At 37.3% G+C, this 22,339-nt stretch overlaps 1 protein-coding gene across 3 annotated transcripts in view; it reads right to left on the bottom strand.

Moving 5' to 3' along the window:
• The window catches only part of RabGGTa (Rab geranylgeranyltransferase subunit alpha), a 54,789-nt gene extending 33,876 nt beyond the window's left edge, over positions 1-20,913 (bottom strand). The window contains exons 1-4 of one of the 3 annotated variants that reach the window (XM_083138394.1): positions 20,898-20,913; positions 12,365-12,475; positions 3,824-3,948; positions 1,108-1,295 (exon numbers count right to left, since the gene is read on the bottom strand). In XM_083138394.1, the coding sequence (XP_082994520.1) occupies positions 1,108-1,295; positions 3,824-3,948; positions 12,365-12,385 (334 nt within the window). In that variant the 5' untranslated portion in view covers positions 12,386-12,475; positions 20,898-20,913. Of the gene's footprint in view, positions 1-1,107; positions 1,296-3,823; positions 3,949-12,364; positions 12,476-16,023; positions 16,141-20,810; positions 20,871-20,897 lie in introns of those variants that run through there. The other 2 variants (XM_083138393.1, XM_083138392.1) reach the window with 2 other exon arrangements.
• Positions 20,914-22,339: the final 1,426 nt, after the last annotated feature.

Genomic DNA, 22,339 nt, shown 5'->3' with positions numbered 1-22,339 from the left:
AAAATGGCAGAATTTTGCACTAAATTACAGGTTTATGAAAATATTAGATTGGTGCTTTCAGCAATTTTACCAATATGCCCAAGAGTGATTTTTTTTTTAATCAATACTTTTAGTTTTTCCTATAATTTACAAAACTTTCAAGTACCAAAATAAAAATGTTAGACAAGCTTCTCAATACAAACCTCTTTTCACTTCGTTAACTGCAATAAGTAATTACAGGTAAAGTTAGTGAACATAAAAGTTAATGGATGTGGTCAGATTAACCAATACTCTATCACTACAGGTCGATATAGTCATACAAAAAAAGTAAAATTGCCACTAATTTTACTGATCTTATAGCCTGTAACTTGGTGCAAATTCTGCTATTTTGTTATTGTTTTTATGAATACAAAGGTACAGTGTGCACCTCCATCTAATTTCCGTAAAATTTGGAGGATTGTGTTGAAATATTTCAGGCATTTATGAGCTAATTAGACAATAAGGACCTCAACCTTGGCTTTTACCAGCAGGATGGGCCAACATTCCACACCTCTTCCACAAGAATAGCCGACTCTTTCCTGGCAGAGTAATTTCAAAAGGTCGTATGGTCTCCAGGGTCACCCAATTTGACCCCGCCAGACTTTTGCCCTGAGTGGTCATCTCAAAGGGTGTGTGTAAACAAACCATGGAGATGGGTGCAAGATCCAGGCAGTCTCTCCTCAGGCACTGGCTGCCACCTTAGTAATTAGGAGCAATGTGTTCAATTGTGTTTGGATGCCCAAGGAGGATGGACACTTCCAGCACATGTTGTAATCATGCCCCATATCTCATACTCACAGGTAGGACATATCAATGTTTCAATTTATTTCTGTCTGCCTTGTTAATTTCAACTGACACTTTTTGGGGCTACCTTTGGAGTGGGACACCCTGTAAAATGTATATATGTTGGTTCAGTACAGTAAATGTCTCAACACACGGCTTCTCTTTCCGAGGCAAAACCCATTGCAATCATGAATTAAAAAGGTTCTTTATGGAACATTTGCAATTTCATATCAGAAAGGTAGAATATCAGTAAATTTTAAACACTGGAAAGTAAAATTAAAGATGAAAAATTAAAATATAACTTACAATTCCTTTCATCAAGTTCCAAACATTTATTGCATAACATAAGTTCACTTTTCCAATTGGGCTTTTCCATATGGTCTAAAACCCACATACGATGATGCCATGAACCGTATGATTTGGGGTTAACTCGAAGACACTGTTCAGTCAATTTAAGTTCATTTCCCATCACTGTCGCAACTTCTTCAGCTTTTCTGCAAAATGAGACAAAATTAACAATTCACTTGTGCTAGATACAAGAAACAGGGACGGGCACAACACGTAGGCGAGGGTGGGCAAGCACCCACCCAAAAATTCCTTTGCCCACCCGAACAAATTCAAGACATAAATGCTGAGGAAAATATGAAAAAAAAAAATTGGTCTAAACTCTAAGTTGCTTTCCACGATATGAATGCATGTACTGTATGAGTGTATGTAAAAATATTTGTTTTCCAAGCGCTACGCTATTGAACCCTATCGAGCATCTCTTTTCCTGCATTGACCAGATGAAAATTTACTTCAGTACCTATCATCAGTATTGGCAACGATTTATTGATATTCATATTGCGCAAATTCCTATATTTTTACCATTTTTCTGTGATATCTAGTGTGAAAATTCTGGTTTTTATGATGGGCAAGTTTAATGCAGAATGAACAAAACTGTGTGTTCCTTGTGTGTTTTAAAACTTTCCCAATCAGGTATTAATTACATGCAAATAATCATATGCTCTTATCAATTCGTAAAGTGCCCGTGAGCCAAGTAAAAGGATCATTCATTAACCCTCATCCAGGAATCAGCACTCTTTCCAGTTAAAAAGTCATAATAATAAAATTGCAAAATTAAAGATCATTCATTTGAATTATGGAGAAAACAAAAAAAAAATCTTCACTCTTGTCGGTGTTTACACACTTTCTGTCGCCATCTTTAAATATATAATGTTCGCACAGCATGTGTCCTGTATCAAAAGAAAAATCAAAGTATCTCGCTTTGTAAAAAACCATAAATAGTGGCAAATAAAGAAGGGCAGTTCAAACTTGCACAACTGTGAATGTCGAATTTTGGCATAACTTGCTTTCCGAATGTAAGACGCTAAATTTACATTTGAGTTTTCTTTTAGGTTCTGTTTATGCAAAGGCTAACAGGTACTGGACCTCCAGTTTAAAGTAGAATCCGAACCACTATGTGCTTCCCCCGGATAAGCTACAATTACATTTGAAATACTTTTGCTGCTAGGCAGCTCTCCTCCACGTGTGTGCGTGCGTGTGAGAGAGAGAGGAGGTGAAACACGAGCAGAGGAAAAAGTTATGTAAACGATAAATAAGAAAACGTACAACCACCAAAAATAAATGGGGAAACATATACATAAGAAATTGGGAGAGAGAGAATGCATTTTTGTGAAATTCATATATATTATGTACTTTATATCCTGCCCACCCGATCAAAATTTTCTGGCGCCGCCCCTGACAAGAAAGTGAAAATAAATAATATTTATATTAATATAATTTGGCCTATCAAGACCATGTTCATATTTACAATAATGTTTCCAAATGAGAATGTCAATAAAAACAAATCTAATAATCCAGTACCAAAGAAACAATAATGAAATATGTTGTGACAATAAAAAAAATATCCTGAGCATGGTTTAATGTAGCTGAGGCAGTCCATTCAGTAACGGTATCAGACTGACATGCAAGAGATTCAAGTTCAATTCCCTGCATAAAGTACCTCTGCGGTTCATCCAGTCTCTAAATAGTGTGCACATTGGGTAAACTGGCAGTGTAAAGCACAAGGATAGCTTTGCATAGTTTAGTAAATTACTGTTCTCTTTTCTGGTCATTAGTCTTACTTCTGGTAGCCCATAGATCAAATTTTACACCTAATTCCAATCAAAACCCTTCTGGATCACACATTATTCACATAATATTTTTACTCAATTCAAAGGAACAATAGTGATCAGGCTCTTTGAACCATCACATCACTTGAGTTTTTTGCAATGACTAAAAGACTAAATGAGAGACGGAATGTATCAAATACTAAAATTTGTTTACCTAAAAGCTGTCTGTATACAGGTGCTCAGTGTTCATGTAGGCAATATAACAGGACAATACAAAAAGCCCACAGGATTATCCTTACTGGGAGTCCAGATGCCAAGGCATTCTTAGCTTACATATTCATGAATGCATTTCCCAGCAGTGTACCACATAGAACAGAGGGTTGACAAGTGTGTGCCTTCCAAAACGGTCACTTCCCTTATAATTACCCTACTATTCCAATGTGGCTTATCCATTGCACACTAATTCACACAAATGTTCATTACTTGTTTTACCTGTTTTATTCTCAAACCACGAGCATTTCCCTGAGTACATCAAAATGTTAAAGGAAAAAAATAATTATGCCTGTTGTAAGTCATGTTGCAGAAATTAATTTTATCAACATGTAACATACCAATTTCTATGCCTAACTAATAATTCTTTAACATAAATGGTTAATTTATCAGCAACAATTTAGCACCAAATATAACTTTTAATTTTTGTAAATAAATGTTCCTGATTTGCACTACAGAAAAAAAGGGAAAACTGACAGAATAGTGCATTACATGTTATTGAAACCCAATTACTGAGTATTTACTCTTATGCAAAATCGATCCCAAGAAGACGCACATAATGCATAACAAATCTTCGAATAAATGTCCTGATTTAGAATCCTTACTACAAAATCTACCACGTATGATTAATTACTTACCTCTGTTCTTTAAATGATAACAATATTTCCTTTCTAAAGTTCCAAAGAGTATAGATATCTGGATTGGCACTCAAAAGCTGACCACAAACATCCAATGCTTCATCATCATATTCACCATTTTTACGCTGAAAATGGAAAAAGGTTTTTAAGTTTTTTTTAAAAATTAGCAAAAGTTGATGAAAAAACGGTTACAGATTGTATATATATTGCATTGTTCTACCCTTCTTGCATAGAAGTTTTGACACCATGCACACATTCATGTCTTTCTCATTCCTCAAGCCATTGTTGATTATCATGAAATAAAGAAAAGAAACATCTAATGTATCAAGGGCTCAGATAATGTAATTTAGAGACTAAGTAGAATCGAAGATCCAGTCTCAACTAGGTCCTTGCAATAAAGTGGACCTAGAAATATCAATGCTAATTGCAGATGGAACAAGATTCAAATTTTACTGAAACCAATAAAATAACTGGTGTTCCACTAATCTGGCACAAAGTTGGAAATGTTCTTCAAACTACATGAATGCTTCATTAACTTCTTAATTAATGTTTATAACTAGATGACTGCAATGGGTTTTGACTTTGGAAAAAGAAAATGTGTATTAACATTTTTACTTTCAAAGATTAGAACATGCACATAACATGTATATTTTCATAAAAATAATAACAAAATGGCGGAATTTTGCAACAAGTTTCAGGCTAATTACGCATATATCGGATTGGTAAAATTTATCCGTAACTTCATTCACAAACCAATATATGTCTGAATTTGGTTTGAGAATGAATTTAAAGTACACTTAAGCACAGATCGGGACAGGGCCAACAGTTTAGAGTGAGATCTGAACCACTATGTGCCTCCACCAGATGTCAAACCTCTTGAATATGCCTGTAGTGGCCATATAAATGAAGTACCAATTAATGTGTTTGATCCCTAATAATAATAAAGAAGGTAATGTATGTACTTCAAGTAGCTAAAAATATTGTTTTTGAATTCAAAATTGATTCTTCTTTTCTTCAAAACCGAACATACATACTTATAATTAGGGAACTGATTTCTAGGTCCATACCTATATTTTTTTTGCTACGTCCTAGATGCATGCTATTTAGAGATCTTTGTGTTTAATGTACACAGCACCCCTCTACTGAAATTCTATGGGACCTAAAACATTTCACTTAACTTTAAGAATAACTTTTATTAAGAACAACCCTTAATTTCTACCACAAAGATTTGAGACCCTTGAATGTTGAGACTGAACAAATCCTAGCAGCAAAAGAAGCAAAGCAACAGAAAGGGGTGTCAACGTCTGTCAGGGTGGCTACAAAAAAGCAGAAATGAAATTCCCCGACTTTTCCAGGTTTTCCAGGACAAAATTTATATTTTTCCCTGACAATTAGAAACTAAACTAAATCGATGTTCTTGCAAATGGAAATAATAAACTCATACAGATCCACGTATGGATTTGTTAAGTACCAATATTATCTTCTATGAAATTGACTTAATTTCTCTATTCTCTATGATTTGAATTCAAACTGCAAAATAGTGAATTTGGAAAATTATTACAATTCACAAGCTAGGGAAAGATTACGGAATTTTGTCATACACAGTAAGTTTAAAATAAAATACTTGATTATTTTTAAAGTTACGACTAAATGAGATAAGAGTGAAGAGTGAATGATTAAGAAATACAATTTGTAATTTATCAGTCTCCTTATACATTCTCGGTATTATATGTTGATATTTCCACTGAGGTTTGGAACCCTCTGCTTGCAAGAACCATGAGTGCGGACTCATTTTGCAATGCATAAAACTACTTCTCTCTTCTCTGTAAAGCAAACAACTTAACAATTGCATATAAGTGAAACAATTGAATCGAACAAAATAAAGTGTCATATTTCCTTACATTATTAATGGGATTTATGCTTCAGTACAGTATATCCAAGTGAAGTACTGTGAAACTGACTACATGCAGTTATACCATTAATGCTGACGAAAAGTGTATGTAGGTATTAGAAATTTAACGCAAGCAATTTATAGAATTACATTGGATAGGTACCTGATTTAGCTAACCACACATTAAAACAGGAACACTCTAATAATAAAAGGTTCTGAAAGTTCATATACGAGGGGCACCCTGAAAAAAGCTCCAATGCGCAGCACTAGTGGTCGAAGAGCGACACACACACATGCAGGCAGGAAGAAGTGGCATGTAGCTGTAATCTGGTACAGTTGCAATGAAGCCGATTTAGGACAGTTCTAGGTTAAAGATTGCAGCTCTCATAAAGTCTCCCACTGACTGCGATGTAGCCTACATTGCACGCTCAGAATTTGGCACACAGCCACCAGCAATCGTGTGAGGTGTGCAGACCAGACGTCGTGATGGTATGGTCAGACGATGATGCAGACAATTCACGGAAGGCCAATCGAATGTGCACAACCCCATACAGCTGATTACACACGGGCCCTTTGCATCACTACAGGTGAGAGATCTTGGACCACTCCCTGTACAGCCCTGGCCTTGAATGTACCGACTTTCATCTCTTTGTTTAACTGAAGAGGTTTCTGGCAGGGCAAGGATTTGACAGCTACACTGCGGTACAGATAGTTCCAGTCTTTGCTGTCAGACACATATGCCATGGGCATACAACATTTAGTGCCATGCTACGACAAATGCTAGAACAACGGTGGTGATTATGCCGAAAATTAGGTTAGGACTCACTGTTACTAATGTAATAAATTACAACTGATATTCTTGTTTTATTTATGCCTAATCGGTAGGGACTTTGTTATTTTATATTATTTTCAAATTGGTGTATTCTCTTATTTTTTATTTTTTACTATACGGTGTTATTTCTCCCAAAATTCACATTTTCATTATAGCGCATTTTCTGGCAAATATCTGATATTATACCTTCATGGAGTTTTTAAACTAATGTTTCAAATTGTAAGTCACATGGCTTACACCTCTTCGTGAGAGTTTGATATCTTGAAAGTTATTTTGGGAAAGTTATTTTCCATACCCCTTTTTTAATTTTAAGGTAAAGGTTTTAGATAATGGAACTTTCCCCGTATATACTGAAGCGTGCATAATGACCTTAAGTGGCGACGCACCCAAAAAATTAAAATCAATCAATCTCATGTGAGAGATACCGATATATTATGGCACCAAAAATTGGCATTATCTTTTTTTGACTTGTATGTTACGTTTCCCAAAATTCGCACTTTTGTTTTAGAACATTTATCTGCCAAATATACCGAAACTTAATACTCCATTGTGCTTTTAAACTATTATTTTAAATTGGAGGTCACATGATCTAAGTATTTTTGTGACAGTTTGATATGTTGGAACAGATTTTTGAGGAAGTAAAAGTAAAGTGGTCCCCTGCACTTTTCCATGAAGGTTTATAGGGGTGTGGAGTTAGGGCCCCACTTTCTTGATCACGGTTGAAGGTGGGGGTGATGTGATCAGCACCATGCTCCTAGCTACCTTTATCCCTCAAAGTTTCCTCAAGGTACCAGCTTCATATGATGCTGGGTGGGCGCCGGAGCAGTTTGAATAGGTGGAAAACATCACGGTTCTCCCCTGCAGGGGATCGACCCCGGGTATCTCGCATAGTAGTCAGACGCACTAACGACTGTGCTCCATTATTACTCGCTCAACAAATGCCGATCGTGCGCCCTTAGCTTGGTAATTCAAAACATATCTCGTGCGACAAATACGAAGGTGCGGCTCCTGTGTGACGGTAGATACGCACTCGATCTCCTGTTAGAACCCTGCCACTTTACTCTGTGATGGAAATGGTTTTGATAGAGGTTGAAAAAATCGTGGTAAATACATGATTTAATGTGGCTGTCGGAATTATTCCATGTACATATAACTCTATAGTTTACTCGAGTAAAATATTGGAAAACTTGCATGTTCTATGTACACAAACATGGCCTAGAAAAGACAAGAATGTTGGATTTCATCGAATTTTTCGTTGTTTTAGGACATTTCTTTTAAAAAAAATCGCTAAAAATGCCAACAATTCGCATTATTTCGAACGGGCAAAAAATGTGTCCAGACATCACTGCACACTCCTAAACATAACTTCGCAGCAATTACCATTTTTCACGGTTTTGGTGTTTGTGAAAAATCAATATCCCTACTAATTGGAAATTACTTTCTGGCCACCCCTTGTATAAATCAGTAGATGGAAAAGTAAAAATTTAGCAGGGCTGGCAAAGAAAAGTCAATTCTTGAAGAAAGTGATTTGCTTTTATGATTGAATGATTCGAGTAAATATGATATTAAAATATTTATGTATTTATTATTAGTATTTTATTTCATAATATTGGACATCAACCTTACCCAGTGAGAGATTAATGACCATCTCTCACGAATTTAAACAGACATGACAGAGAGTGGCGTTAATTTCATTGCGATACTAGTGTTGCAGTAAATTTGAGGTTGGGAGTTTGCCAATTTTTATAACGTTCACCAATGCAGATTTATGTTTCACTTTTTCGTGATAGTATTCAATATATATCCCGTTCGGTTGGATTCTTCTTGATATCTAAAAATAGTGCAATGTCATTGTAAACGTATGTTAACTTGTGTGAAACCAGTAATACGTCAGGATGATGAAAGAAAACCTTCGTAAGCACTGCTACATTAAATAAGGTGAAGTGAGTCAGAAGAGTAATAAAATTCCAGCAGCATATTTGCAGTCTAAAGCTCTTCTTGTTTATGCATTCGATTTTTGTTGGATGTTGCAGTCCATGCAATTTCTGTAGCATGTTGTAGTGAGATACTTTGTTGGGTGGCGATATTCGACAAAAATCGTATGTATCAATGGAACCTATTTGTTTCTATGTTCCTTCAGTTTGTCCAACAAAATCCCTTACTACGACGTCCGACAACTATCGGACGGCGCCACCCGCTCTTATCCCTTCCATCTGTTGACAAGTCCCCTTACTACTCCCATACGGACAAGAAAAAATGATGCCCGACCCTGTGGCCGAGTGGTTAGCACATCGCGCTGCGACGCCAAGGGTCCCGGGTCCGAATCCCGGTCGGGCTTGGTTGTTTGTGAATGTCCATTCATCAATTTCATCATTTCATCACTCATCCCCATCTTCGCAAATTATCCCAAATTATCCAAGCAGCACAAAACGCGAAGTAAAATAAACTAAATCAAATCAAATCAAAATCAAAAGAAAAAAAAATAATAATTCAATGCATTTTCCACGTAATATTTAGCAGCCTCCCCCATGGCGCAGTGGTAGCGTTATTGCCTTGTAATCAAGGGGTCCCGGGTTCGATACCCGGTGGAGGTACAAGTGGTTCGGATCCCACTTTAAACTGTAGGTCCAGTCCCGATTAGCCTTACTGTGCATAAAGTGGACTTAAAACACCAACTCAAACCAAAAACCAAACGTAATATTTAGAGGCTTAATCTTAAGGTCGTACTGGCCCGATGATACCATATGCTATCATGGTGCTGATTACGAAATGAATGTGCTTTTTGGACCTTCATACTCTTATGTTTGGGTGGAAACTCTGACACAGGTCTGGAGCAAGCTTGGGAAATTCATATTGAGGACCAACCTCCCCCCTCTCCGCAACATATCCATGCCACATTTCCGAACAGTTTCACATTTTGGCTCATTATTCAACTTGTATGGCACCCAGGAACATGAAACATGTTTCAATCTCTTTGGAAACGTCCATTCTTTGAAGAGAAGGTTTGCGCCTTCTCCCCAAAATAGCAGGAGAAGAGGGGGCAAACTCCAGATTTTTATGTTGTTTTTTTTCATTGAAATTCGGTAGTAGCGCCCCCAAACCCCTCTTCCTTGGTTCGGCGTTCTGAATTGTACACGCTTGCATGCTATGATGTTTTAGCTGCAAAACAAAATTGTCCGAAGTAGATTTCTCCCATAGTGCCCGAGTTATAACAATCTTCCTTCAAAAATGCAAATTACCTATTTTTCGTAAAAATAAAAAATAAAAATTTAGGCTTATTATTCAACTTGTATGGCACCCAAGAACATGAAACATGTTTAATTCTGTTGAGAAATATCCATTCTTTGAAAAGAATACTAAAGTTTGCACCTTCTTCCCAAATAGCGGGAGAAGAGGGGGGCAAACTACATATTTTTATGTTTTTTTCATTGAAATTCGGGGTTCGCGCTCCCCAACCCCCCTTCCTCGGTTCAGCGTTCTCCCATAGTGCCCGAGTTATATCAATTTTCTGAGCAATATGCAAATTACCTATTTTTCGTAAAACACCGATTTTCACATTTTGGCTTATTATTCAACTTGTATGGCACCCAACAACATGAAACATCTTTCATTCTCTTTGGAAACGTCCACTCTTTGAATAGAATACTAAGGTTTGCGCCTTCTCACCAAAATAGCGGGAGAAGAGGGGGCACACTCCAGATTTTTATGGTTTTTTTTCATTAAAATTCGGGGGTCGCGCCCCCCAAGCTCCCTTCCACGGTTTGGCGTTCTGAATTGTATACGGTTGCATGCTCTGATGTTTTAGCTGGAAAACAAAAGTTATCCGAAGTAGATTGCTCCCATAGTGCCCGAGTTATAACAATTTTCCTCCAAAAATGCAAATTACCTATTTTTCGAAAAAAAAAAATTCACATTTTGGCTTTATTCAACTTGTATGGCACCCAAGAACATGAAACATGTTTCATTCTCTTGAGAAATGTCCATTCTTTGAAAAGAATACTAAAGTTCGCGCCTTTTCCCCAAAATAGCGGGAGAAGAGGAGGCAAACTCCAGATTCTTATGTTTTTTTCCATTTAAATTCGGGGGACGTCCCTCCCCCCAAGCCCCCCTTCCCCGGTTCGGTGTTCTGAATTGTACACGGTTGCATGCGCTGATGTTTTAGCTGCAAAACAAAAGTAATCCGAAGTAGATTTCTCCCATAGTGCCCGAGTTATAACAATTCTCCTCCAAAGAGTGTTCGGATTTAAAATGCCCGGGCGAGAGAAATTTCCCTCTCTCTCTCTCTCTCTCTCTCTCTCTCTCTCTCTCTCTCTCTCTCTCCTCCTGCCATCACTGGTTTCTGGAGTCGTGGTTGTGTTGCGCATAAAAGGGGCCTAAAAGTTACGAACGAGATTCCTGTTCCCGTGCAGAGTTCCATAACGATATCTTTAAATAAAAAAGAAAATAAAAAAAAAAGTCAATGAAGACGAAATTCCCTGACATTTCCCTGACTTTTTTTGACACCTCAAATTCCCTGACTTTTCCTGGTTTTCCAGGTCTGTCGCCACCCTGGTCTGTGCAAATTTCTGTCATCTTTCCAGCCTACATCACAAAATTGGAAAAATGTGGAGCGAACTGACTGAAGGAGCCGTTCTCCATTGTTAAATGTTGTACTTCCCATGAAATTAAAGGGACTGTTGGTGTAGAATACCAAACAGAAGTGTGGGCTGTTTTGGGAATGAATCCTAGTTTTAAAAAAATCATCCAGTTGTTAAAACAGGGCAGACATTATTCCCGGTTTCCAACAGTGTAACAGCATAGGGAAACTACAACTGCCCTAGGATAGATGCTGTTCATCAAGGAGAGAACACAACTCCAAACTTCCCTGCGATTTGAGTTTCGAGGTTGTTTTTTTTAGTACACTTTATGCACAGATATACTAATCGGGACCTACAGTTTAAAGTAGGATCCAAACCACTATGTGCCTCCAAGTCGATGACGTTAGCACTACGCCTCGGGGAGAACCAATCCTGCCTTGGGAATCAGGAGCAGTTGCATTTATGAAGTTTGCACCAATAACGTCCTGCGGCGTAGAAAGACGTTTCTCCATGGACACTTCCGGGTTGTAACGATCACATACGTAGAAAGTTAATGGGATTGTTACAACCCAGAAGTTCCGTGTCTGTACAAGCGCTCACTCACGGACGACTGAAAGAACTTCACCACGGAGAACATTGAAAAGCATATGGTGGTGAGGTGCTTCAATATAGGGCAAAGTTTTTACATTGGACAAATTGCATATTTTTTATAATCAAAGAATAGTATTAATTGCCCTAAAATAGTAACATTTGTATACAAATTGCATCTAAAACAGGATATTTCATAAAATTATTATTAATTAATGATCATGCCTATTAATTTATGATAAGCACCTAAAAGCCCTCCTTTTTAGCACCTAAAAATCTGTTCCCTACTTATAATAAACATCCATAAAATAAATTAACCCCTAAAACCACTCCTCTTAATGGAACCTAAATTCCCCATTCTTCAGGGACCTGTGGCTGAATGCGAGAAATGTGTAAGATCATGGAAATAATTATAATATTTTTTTTGCAATGGTGCCAACAACAAAGTAAATAATGTGGGAAAAATATAAAATCCAGGAACATGAAATAAATGCGTTAAATCAATCATTAATTCAATCCAAAATTGACTGCTTTCATTACGTAGGTGGATTGTAATGTGGCTATATTAGTTCAATATGAGGGATAATTGCACTCTTGATTTATATTTAATCACTGTAGTCTGCGCTTCTACATTTTTAAAAAAGGAACTTTACTTTTTCGAACGTTTTCTTCATTCCAGCATTATACAGCAGCAATTTCTTTGCTCTTTCCTTTTTCTTTATTTCCTCTTGTTCAGCAGTTGTACGGACTTTCACTCGCCCATGCTGAAATGAAAGATATGATTATTACAAATGAGAAATTGCGAGTTCAACACATAAAAAAATAAAAATTGAAAATGAGATCATATCTCCTACTGATAACCAACCTCCTTCAATAATGATCAGTTACCTCACTTGTCATGCTTAAAATATGCTTATAAAAATAACAAAGAAAAAAAATAGTAATTACAAATTAATAACTTCACTGTTCAATTTCCAAATCATTTTTCAGGGAATCCCAAGAAATGAAACATTAAGAGGATTAGAAAGGTTAAAAGAAGATGAATGAAATACAAAGATTGGATGGACCATGTTGACTAAAATTAGGTGACCATGGAATGAGGTCTTGGCAGTGGTAGGTATACTGCTTCATTCGACGAAACTCTTTTATAATATATTAATACCCGAGTGGAAATGATTGTGAAAGCAAATTGAATCTTTCTGAAAGTATTTAGCACTATTTGCAGTTCCCAAAAGTCCTATTTATCGGCAAAAATATAATGTCAAATGTACCTTACGCAAATATCCCTACTTAAAATCGATAGACTACTGTGGACACGAGGCTCGAAGGGATGTCATGTCACATTGAGACCAGCACCAACACAATGAGATGTTAAACGCATTTGGTGGAAGTTATTGTTCTAAGAGCCCTAAAACTGGCCCACCTAACATACCCATGCAAGCACTTATTATTTAAATACTAAGAGCCCTAAACTCAACTTGCTTAACGCAGCTACGAAAACCCTTCGCATCACACATGTGATCTAGATGTAACCAAGACAAGAGTAAATGAATAGTTGGTTGGAAGAGAATAATCATGTAGGAGTACATGGAAGTGAAAAACCATTCTAGAGCAAATATGCAGTAATTAACCACTAAAACTACGACGTATGTGATAACAAGACAAATAGAAATCGAACCATAAAAAAATGCCTGTGTACCACGATTAGGGTGACCAGATTTTTTGAAAGTAAAAGGAGGACATACATGGATGCATAGGGGGGGGGGGGAGGTTTCAGCTATAACTAAAAAAAAAGGATGGTCAAGAGCATCCCTCCCCCTTTCTTAGACAAAGAAAAAGTCCTGCTTCTTACATGTCTTGCAAAATATTACACAATTCTCTTTAATCTGTTTTCTTCTTGACTTGATATTTGTTGCTGAAAGTTGGTTTTCTGTCACTTCTGGCTAATTACAACAATGGGGACGAATGATGGTATAGTTAAATTCATGGATGGTCACTCACAAAGAACATCCCTCCCCAGGCATCCTAGTGTTCAACCACTTCAAGACGGAAGTCTTCTCTTCTTGTAAATTTCCTTTTTCATTTCTTTCTTTTTCGTTCCTTATCTTTTACATTTTACAGATTAACCTTGTTATTGTTTTACTGTTTTTCTTCCCATACTTTCTAACCACAAAACATCCAGGGCATCCCGATGGCACCTTGTAATCAAGGGTCCCTGGTTCAATACCCGGTGGAGGCACATAGTGGTTCGGATCCCAGTTTAAAACTGTAGGTCCAGTCCCGATTAGCCTTACTGTTCATCAAGTGGGCATAAAACACCAAATTAACCAACCAACAACCACAGAACATTATATTAAATATTAATCAATACTGAGAATATATTTGTCCCTTTCAGCATCTCATCAATGCATCAAACATGCAAATCTCCAGAATTGAGTTATTTTCAAAGAGTGGCCTCACGGCGAAACACAGCCTGCTTTTTTCCTCTAAATAGATTAACAACATTTATATCCCCTGAAAGTATGTACGTTCTGCTTCCATTTTCCGGTGTTATTTTTCAGATTACTATTATATTTTTGCATGTAAAAAAATGTTTTTCCTGCTACTAAAAGCAATACATTTCTCTATTTGTTCAAGTCCATATTGTTTACGCACAGTTTCTTTCATTATTTTTTTGTCTTGTGGAATGCCTACAAGGTTAGGTTAGGCCTGTTAGGATAAGTTCCATTAGCATAAATACAATAAAAAATATTATTTAGGCTAAGAGAACTAAACCTAGTTAGCCTAACCTGACAAATTCGCAGAATGCCTATGAGGTTAGGTTAGGCCTGTTAGGTTATTCCATTAGCATAAATACAATGAAAAATTATTATTTAGGCTAAGAGAACTAAACCTAGCTAGCCTAACCTAATGACATAGGCATCTAGCCTAAAATTAAAAAGCTTTCTCCCGTGACGTTAGAACACAAGGTTGCTCAAATGTTCTGCGATAAGTGAGACTCCTCTTCTTTTTGCTTGTCACGTTCTCCATCGTTGCTACGATTTCAAGAGTGCCAAACCTGAACTCGTTCTAGTTTTTTGTTTTCTTTCTAAAATTACACATTTCTGCACCTTGAAAGTTACTTTTTCCCAATTACTAACTTCAAACCTATAACGTTTTTTTCTTTCTTTTAGCTTATATTAGAGCAATTTATATTCAGCCGTCGTACGTCAACCACATAAAATGAGATCAGCAGTGAATTTTTATATTTAAAACTATCTAAGTATTTATACACCACAAAATACAGTATTAATATTTATTAAAGGCCCAGGCACCTGACGTCTGTGGTTTACAAACGATTCCGGAATACACAAATTAGTCAGCTTCCGGTGTGAATTTGTTGAGATATTAGACCAAACTTAGTTCTTAGAGGTTATTTCACAGAGTACTTACGTCTTCGATGTAACTACTTAGCTTGGCTGTTTTCCCAATGAAACACTTGCACAGCATCTTGAATTACAAATGAGTAATTTTCAGAAAAGTCCATGAGTATGATCATAACACCATTCATTAAGCCTTGTTTCCATTATTATGAAAAAATATAAATATGCTGACCAAGGCAGTAATTTATGTTATTAAAAACATAAACTAAACGTAACGTTTCAACCTTCTAGCAAGATCTTCATCAGTTTAGTTTATGTTTTTAATAAAATAAATTACTGCCTTGGTCAGCATATTTATATTTTTTCATGAGTATGATCAATTCTCCTGGCTGCAGTTGTTCCTTTAACCCCTTTAGATGTCCTGCTTGATATTTAGCAATATAATGATGTGCAGACAAGTTGTAAATTTTCACACTCAAATCAGCAACAAACACCTCAACTGTCAGCTGATTTGTCATCAGTGTGTGTCTGTCTGTGTGGAACCACTGCTTAAATTCAACTATATCTTCTGGATCTGTGCTTTCAGCTTGAAGCAGCTGCCAAAGGTAATCAACAACTGCATCTTGACCTGGACATGCTTCACAACGATATACCATACATTCCTTTGACTCCATATTGCAAACAATTCTGCTGATGAGTGTTTTGTAGTCTTCTGTTTTCAGTGATATTCCAGCAAGCATGAGTTTCACATTCTGATGCATCATGCACACACAGGCACTGTGTGTCCCTGCTGCTAAAACAGTAATCCACCATTCAGGTCTAAGCTGACAGAACTTTGTAATGCCAATTTTTACATCAGGGTATTTATTCCGAAATTGCACATGCAGCTCATTCAAATTGCATAGCAAGAGCTGTTTCTGTTTTTCCATTTTGACACCATTTATACTCACAGTTACTTTATCCTTCATGCCTGGACACATCCTCCTGTACTCTTCATCCTGATAGAAACTCTGAACAAGCTCTTTGGTTCTTGAAGGCAAAGGTCTGCCTTTTTTCTTAGCAGGCATGGCAAGAACTCCATCTTTCTGGTGTAACTCCTTGGCTGTCCTTACCATTCTTTCTGAAACTCCACGATTTACGTCTTACGATTTTTGACAGATTTTTTGCTTACCCACAACAAATGCAAGTTGCAAGGTTGGCACATAAAGGTTAGTCTCTTTGTCCATTTTATACTGATTATCTGTGACATCATATTAAATATTAAAAATGAACAAACACAATATTTTAACTGAATGATACATAACTCTAGTGCAATGTGAATTATAAAAACAAACACATACAATATTTCCAATAATGTCAAACAATTGCAATGTAATGACAAGGGCATAACACTCAAAGTGGCTTCATTTTTTAAATTCAGACTATTCTTTGTCCATAAAAGTTTAGCTAACAGTTGCTCTACTGGATTAGATAACGTAGGAGGGTTTTCAAAAAATAAACATAGTTCTCCGAAATAACAAATATTGTCGTAATTCAAGGTGTTCTATTTTTAGAAAATGGGGGGTCACCATGATGAATTTTTGCTCATTGAGGTATTTTTCTTTGCTCTTTTCAGTGAAACTCATTAAAGGACAATATTTAACTGCCATCATGTTCATCCAGAGCTTCAAACATGGCGGTTTTTGTGTTTTTTCAGTTTCCGGTCAATCTTTCCACCTTAATAAGTTGGACATTAATAAATTGAGAAACTTGTGATTTTAATCTAGTACTCTCTATGTAACTCTAAATCAAACTGCAAAATACAGCAACTGTAGACTTGTTATTTTCCAGGCTGTAAGGCAGTGAAGTTTGTTGAGCCAGATGTCACAGTGAATTTTTTCCTATTTTTAGCCAACATTTGCAAGAAAACTCCGGAGCTTGGAGTCAAATTGACTTCGTTTTTGAAATATACACAAAAAGTAGTTGTATAAGAGATATCAATTTTTGACCTCTGAGACCATCATGATCTGCACAGGAGGCAGCTAAACATGCCCTCTGGTAACGTTGCCAGCACCGTGTCTCCGGTGAGGTGTCTCAAGGCAAAGTTTAGGAGATACTGAGCTAAAATTTTGCATAATTTTATTTAGGCCTCAGACCATCTCCTGTACCAAATTTAATCAAAATCTGAGACGGGGACCATCTGGTCAGTTGGCATGAAATAACCCAGCAATAAAATTCGAGCAGCATATTTGCAGTCTAAAGCTCTTCTTGTTTAGGCATGCAATTTTTGTTCGTTGTTGCCCTCCAAAGACATCCAACAAAAATCAATTCCATACGAGTGCCACACATGCAAATTCAGTCCCATGTTGTAGTGAGATACTTTGCCGGGTGGCGATATTCAACAAAAATTGTATGTATCAATGGAGCCTATTTGTTTCCATGTTCCTTCAGTTTGTCCAACAAAATGGCTTACTACGACGTCCAACAACTATCGGAAGGTGCCACCCGCTCCCATCCCCTACATGTGTTGAAAGTTCTGTCCCCTTACTACTCTCATATGGACAAGAAAAAATTATAATTCAATGCATTTTCCATGTAATATTTAGAGGTTTAACACATTTTTCTGCCCCTCCCGAAATTTCACTCTCTCTCTCTCCTCCTGCCATCACTGGTTTCTGGAGCTGTGGTTGTGTTGTGCATAAAAGAGGCCTAAAAGTTGAGGCCAAAACTTAGCAACAAAATTTCCTGTTCCTGTGCAGAGTTCCATAACGATATCTTAAATAAATAAACAAATAAAATTAAAAAAAAAAACAAGACAAAAATTCCCTGACTTTTTTTGACACCTCAAATTCCCTGACTTTTCCCGGTTTTCAAGGTCTGTCGCCACCCTGAATATGGCGGGCACATTTTGACTCACGTTGTGGTTATGCAGTGTTTCCAACCTTCTTCACTGAAAATTACCTACTATCGTATTTGTCACGTGTGAAAATTTTACATTATGCATGGGTAGCTGATGGATAGCCCTACAAACCATTCACGGATAGCCCCACAAACCATTATGCATGGTAGCTGACGGTTAGCCCCACGAACCATTCACAGATAGCCCCACGAACCATTTCCAATAAGGTTAGTTAAGGCAAGCATAGTGAAAAAAAAAGGGGTTGGAAACACTGACAGGGGGTTATGTCATCAAACGTACGCAGCATGCAGTTCACATAGCGAAAGCAATGGCAATTGTGCGTCGGTGAGATATTTCTCTTGAAAAATACATCATTTCCCGGTCAAATATATTCCGTGATGAAAGAAAATACCTCGACGAACGTTGGAAAGCTTGGAGAAACTCATTTCCGTAAGTAGTTTCTTCTGTAAAAATGAAGAAATGTGTCTCCGATATAACGAACTGTTACCGAAGCTAGTGCTACAAAACTTATATTTTGTTACAATATGTGCTCATTGGCAAAACATCTGACATCCCCACGAACCATTTCCGGTAAGGTTAGGGTAAGAAAGGATCTCGAATTTCATTAATATTTGGTATATGAACTAATTTTGGCCTTCTAATCTGTGCATTATGCAGGCGCGTCACCTGATAATGTTCGCTTGAGCACGTGAACACTCATGTATCTTAAATTACGTACATATTAAATGCACACATACGTATATTTTTATTCGAGAAAATACTATGTTTGATGTACGAGTTTAACACAAAATTTACTCTGACACGACTTCTTTCACGTCGGATAACTTTTTTAGATAGTTGGTAACACTGAGTCCCACGGTGTTCCACAGAGGGCATTGAACACAATTGATGTGCGTATTGCATAGAGCTGACAGCTAAGGGGCTGTTGGCCACTATTCTCCGAAGATGTTCACTTCGTTGAGCAAACACTGATGAAAGTGACAATACTTCTTACATTTGACACCAGAGTGCAGCATATACAAGTCATGTCTAGGACGACTCGAAAAGGTCTGTGCTACATAGCTGCAAACTTTAGCGACAATACGCTAAATCTGGCGGATTTTAAGGGAGAGGGACAATTTCCCCTAGGTCCTTCTTGTATTACTTCAAATATATCGTGATTTTGCGCCGTGCTTGTGTTTTGTCGTTTTGGAGTGGGTATGCAGTGTTTCAATCTTCTTAACCGAAAAATACCTACTTTCGTGTTCATTATGTCATCACAAACCACTGACGGATAGACCCAAAAAAACATTCACGATAGCCCCACAAACCATTGTCGGATAGCCCCAAAAACCATTCACGATAGCCCCAAAAACCATTCACGATAGCCATAAAAACCATTCACGATAGCCCCAAAAACCATTCACGGGTACTATTATCGTATGAGGGAAACACCTACGAATCATATATTTCGGACTTCTTTACATTGCTAACGTGTTATTTTCGAATGTGGAACATTTCCTAAAGTGAAATAATGCATATCAATGTCTATTTCTTAGATTTACGAGAACTTACTGTTACTTGTCGTTTCGAATCTGTAACACATTATGGCCGTGATAGCGTACTGGTTTAGGGGGCGTTCTGAGTGTGTTTTGTCGATTTATGCAGTGTTGCAACCTCGTTCACCGGAAAATATCTACTTTCGTGCCTGGATTTGAAATTATGCTAATACGTCGCAAACCATTGACGTTAGCCCCAAAAACCATTTTCCGTAAGGTTAGGTTAAGTTAAGTTAGGCAAGCATAGTTAAAAAAAAAAAAATACTAGACACGTCACGTTCTAGTGAAAACACGGCGAGGCTGAAACACTGGCTACGGGGTTGCATCATCTTAACACACGGAACATTGCACTCTCGTGCAGAAAGCAAATGGCGGGAGCAGAAACAGCCTGTCGGACAGAGATTTTTCAGAAAACAACACGCATTCACATTAAAATGGATCAAATCTACATTCAGGAACTTCCAGAATGCTAAAGAAAATGATTTCCGTAAGTACTTTCTCCTGTAAATTTGAAGGAATCCGTTTCCCTCATACGATAATGTTACCCCATTCACGATAGCCCCAAAAGCCATTTCTGGCAAGGTTAGGTAAGCATAGTAAAAAAAAAATTCTCGTAAAAAAATGCACGTTTGGAAACATTGACGAGACCGTGTGACTTTCGACGCTCTCGCCATCTGCACGCACACAATGGAAACAACGGCATAATATGGCAGGCAATGCAAGTTTCTTACGTAAAAAGTGATTAATTCTTGTTCAGCAGCATTCAAATACGAAGTTTTTTCCCATGAAAGAAAATACCTCCAAGAACGACCAGAATGCTAAAGAAACTCATTTCAGTAAGTACTGTCTCCTGTAAATTTGAAGAAATCCGTCCGGGCGATATCGCATATTTACCGCCAAATTTAGTTAGTATACAAAAAATTAACGAAATTGGAGACATTCTCTATATTGTACATTCGCTCCAAAGGCACTAATAGTTTCACAGAGGTAAACAATCCGTCTGGGCGTTTTGCAGCACATTTCGCAGGGTACTGTTGAAAAATAGAACATATTTGGCTTTTTGGAGCAGCATTGCAGACACCATGACATGACCCTAAAAAAAAGAACTGCCCTGCGGACATCAGGACGTCTGATCACCCTAATCATTATGAAAACTGACTTAAACAATCGGAACTTGGCCCAATTAGATATAAAATTATCAAAACTACATAGAACAATTATTGTTACAGTTAATTCTTGTTATTTCAAAACTGTGATTACTAAAACAATAATTTCATAATTATCACTTTACACAACTAACCATTGTAGAAACGTATTTTAAAATATTCAAACAAAATTCGAGTCAGCAAACCGGAACAGGAACAGGTATTACAATTTTCCACCTGACCTGATCACTACCGAAAAGTGATATTGATACATCGCTTCATTCCCTCTTTTCTTGCGGTCATAACCTCGAATCGTGGCATTTCCAAAAGAGGGAGGATATGAATACCCATTTGCTGAGATGATTTGTGTATTGTTATTTAATATTGCTTTTGTAAACCCACCGGCAAAATAAATAGTAGGCGAATTGTACAATGGGATCCATGAGTATTACCGTGCAAATTGTCCATCACCATGTTCGTGCACTTTATTTGACTCAATAAGAGCTTCAAGAATTATAAATAAGAGAGAACTCAAAACAAGCCGTTGACAACTTCTGCAGCAGCATACATAAAAATCCATCGTGGATCCCACTGTACATCAGCATTTTCCCACCCAATGATGTAGAATAAAAGAGGATTGAGGGCTGTTTTTTCAATGTGAGATTAAAGTTCGGGTTGGGGAAATAACTAGAGGTTACTGCAATTTTGGATTTTTCATCACCGGTCAACTGCTCAACTGTAGGATAAGGGCCGGTTTTTCGATGTTCAGTTAAGGTTCATGTTAGCACGTAACTGGAAGTTAGTGAAAATTTCGGTTTTTCAATGTACAGTGGGATCCATGAGTATTACCGTGCAAATTGTCCATGACTATTTTCATTAATTTTTCTCTTACACCCTATGTGTTCTTAAGCGATGAATTTTTATGTATGCTGGTGCAGAAGTAGTCAACAGCTTGTTTTGAGTTTTATTTTAATTCTTGAAGCTCTTATTGGGTCAGATAAGGTGCACGAACATGGTGATGGACAATTTGCAGGGTAATACTCATGGATCCCACTGTACAGTTAATTCGTAACTGGAACTCTGGTGGCGATTATCTTTACTGGTACTTCTTCTTGCAGCAGTGACGTGCCCAAGGTGGGTTGGTGGGGGTTATAACCCCCCCTTTGGCCCAGCATTCCTAAAAAATGAACATCAAAGGTAGGAAAAGATGGCAAAATGTGGGCTGACTCCCAGAAAAAGAGTCCATAACCCTTCCCTTTCGAAAATCCTGGGTACGCCACTGGTTACCAGCCTAACTGGAAGTTGCGAAGCAACATGGATGCCTCGTGCAGCTATCAAAGTTCCACACTTACAACTTCGACAGGGGTGGGCAAGCGCCCACCCGATTGCCCACCCAATCAAATTCAATAGATATATACAATTAGGAAATGTAAAATGGCAGTGGCGTCTCGTGGCCTCAAATTTGGCCAGGGCTTATTTTTTAAAGAATTTAAAATATAATGACAATTCACATGAATTACAAAAAATAGGTATTTTTTCTTCTAGACTACAAAACTGGACTTACTTTTTTGAAAGAATTTAAAGTGTAATGACAAATTACATGAATTACAAAAAAACGGTATTTATCTTCTTCTAAACTACAAAACTGGACTTATTTTTTTTAAAGAATTTAAAATATAATGAC

Source organism: Lepisma saccharinum, chromosome 1 (genome assembly GCF_977018435.1).
Source record: "Lepisma saccharinum chromosome 1, izLepSacc3.1, whole genome shotgun sequence".
Lineage (NCBI taxonomy): Eukaryota > Metazoa > Arthropoda > Insecta > Zygentoma > Lepismatidae > Lepisma > Lepisma saccharinum.
Note: the sequence above shows the minus strand (reverse complement) of the source record. Positions and strands in the feature narration are given on the sequence as shown.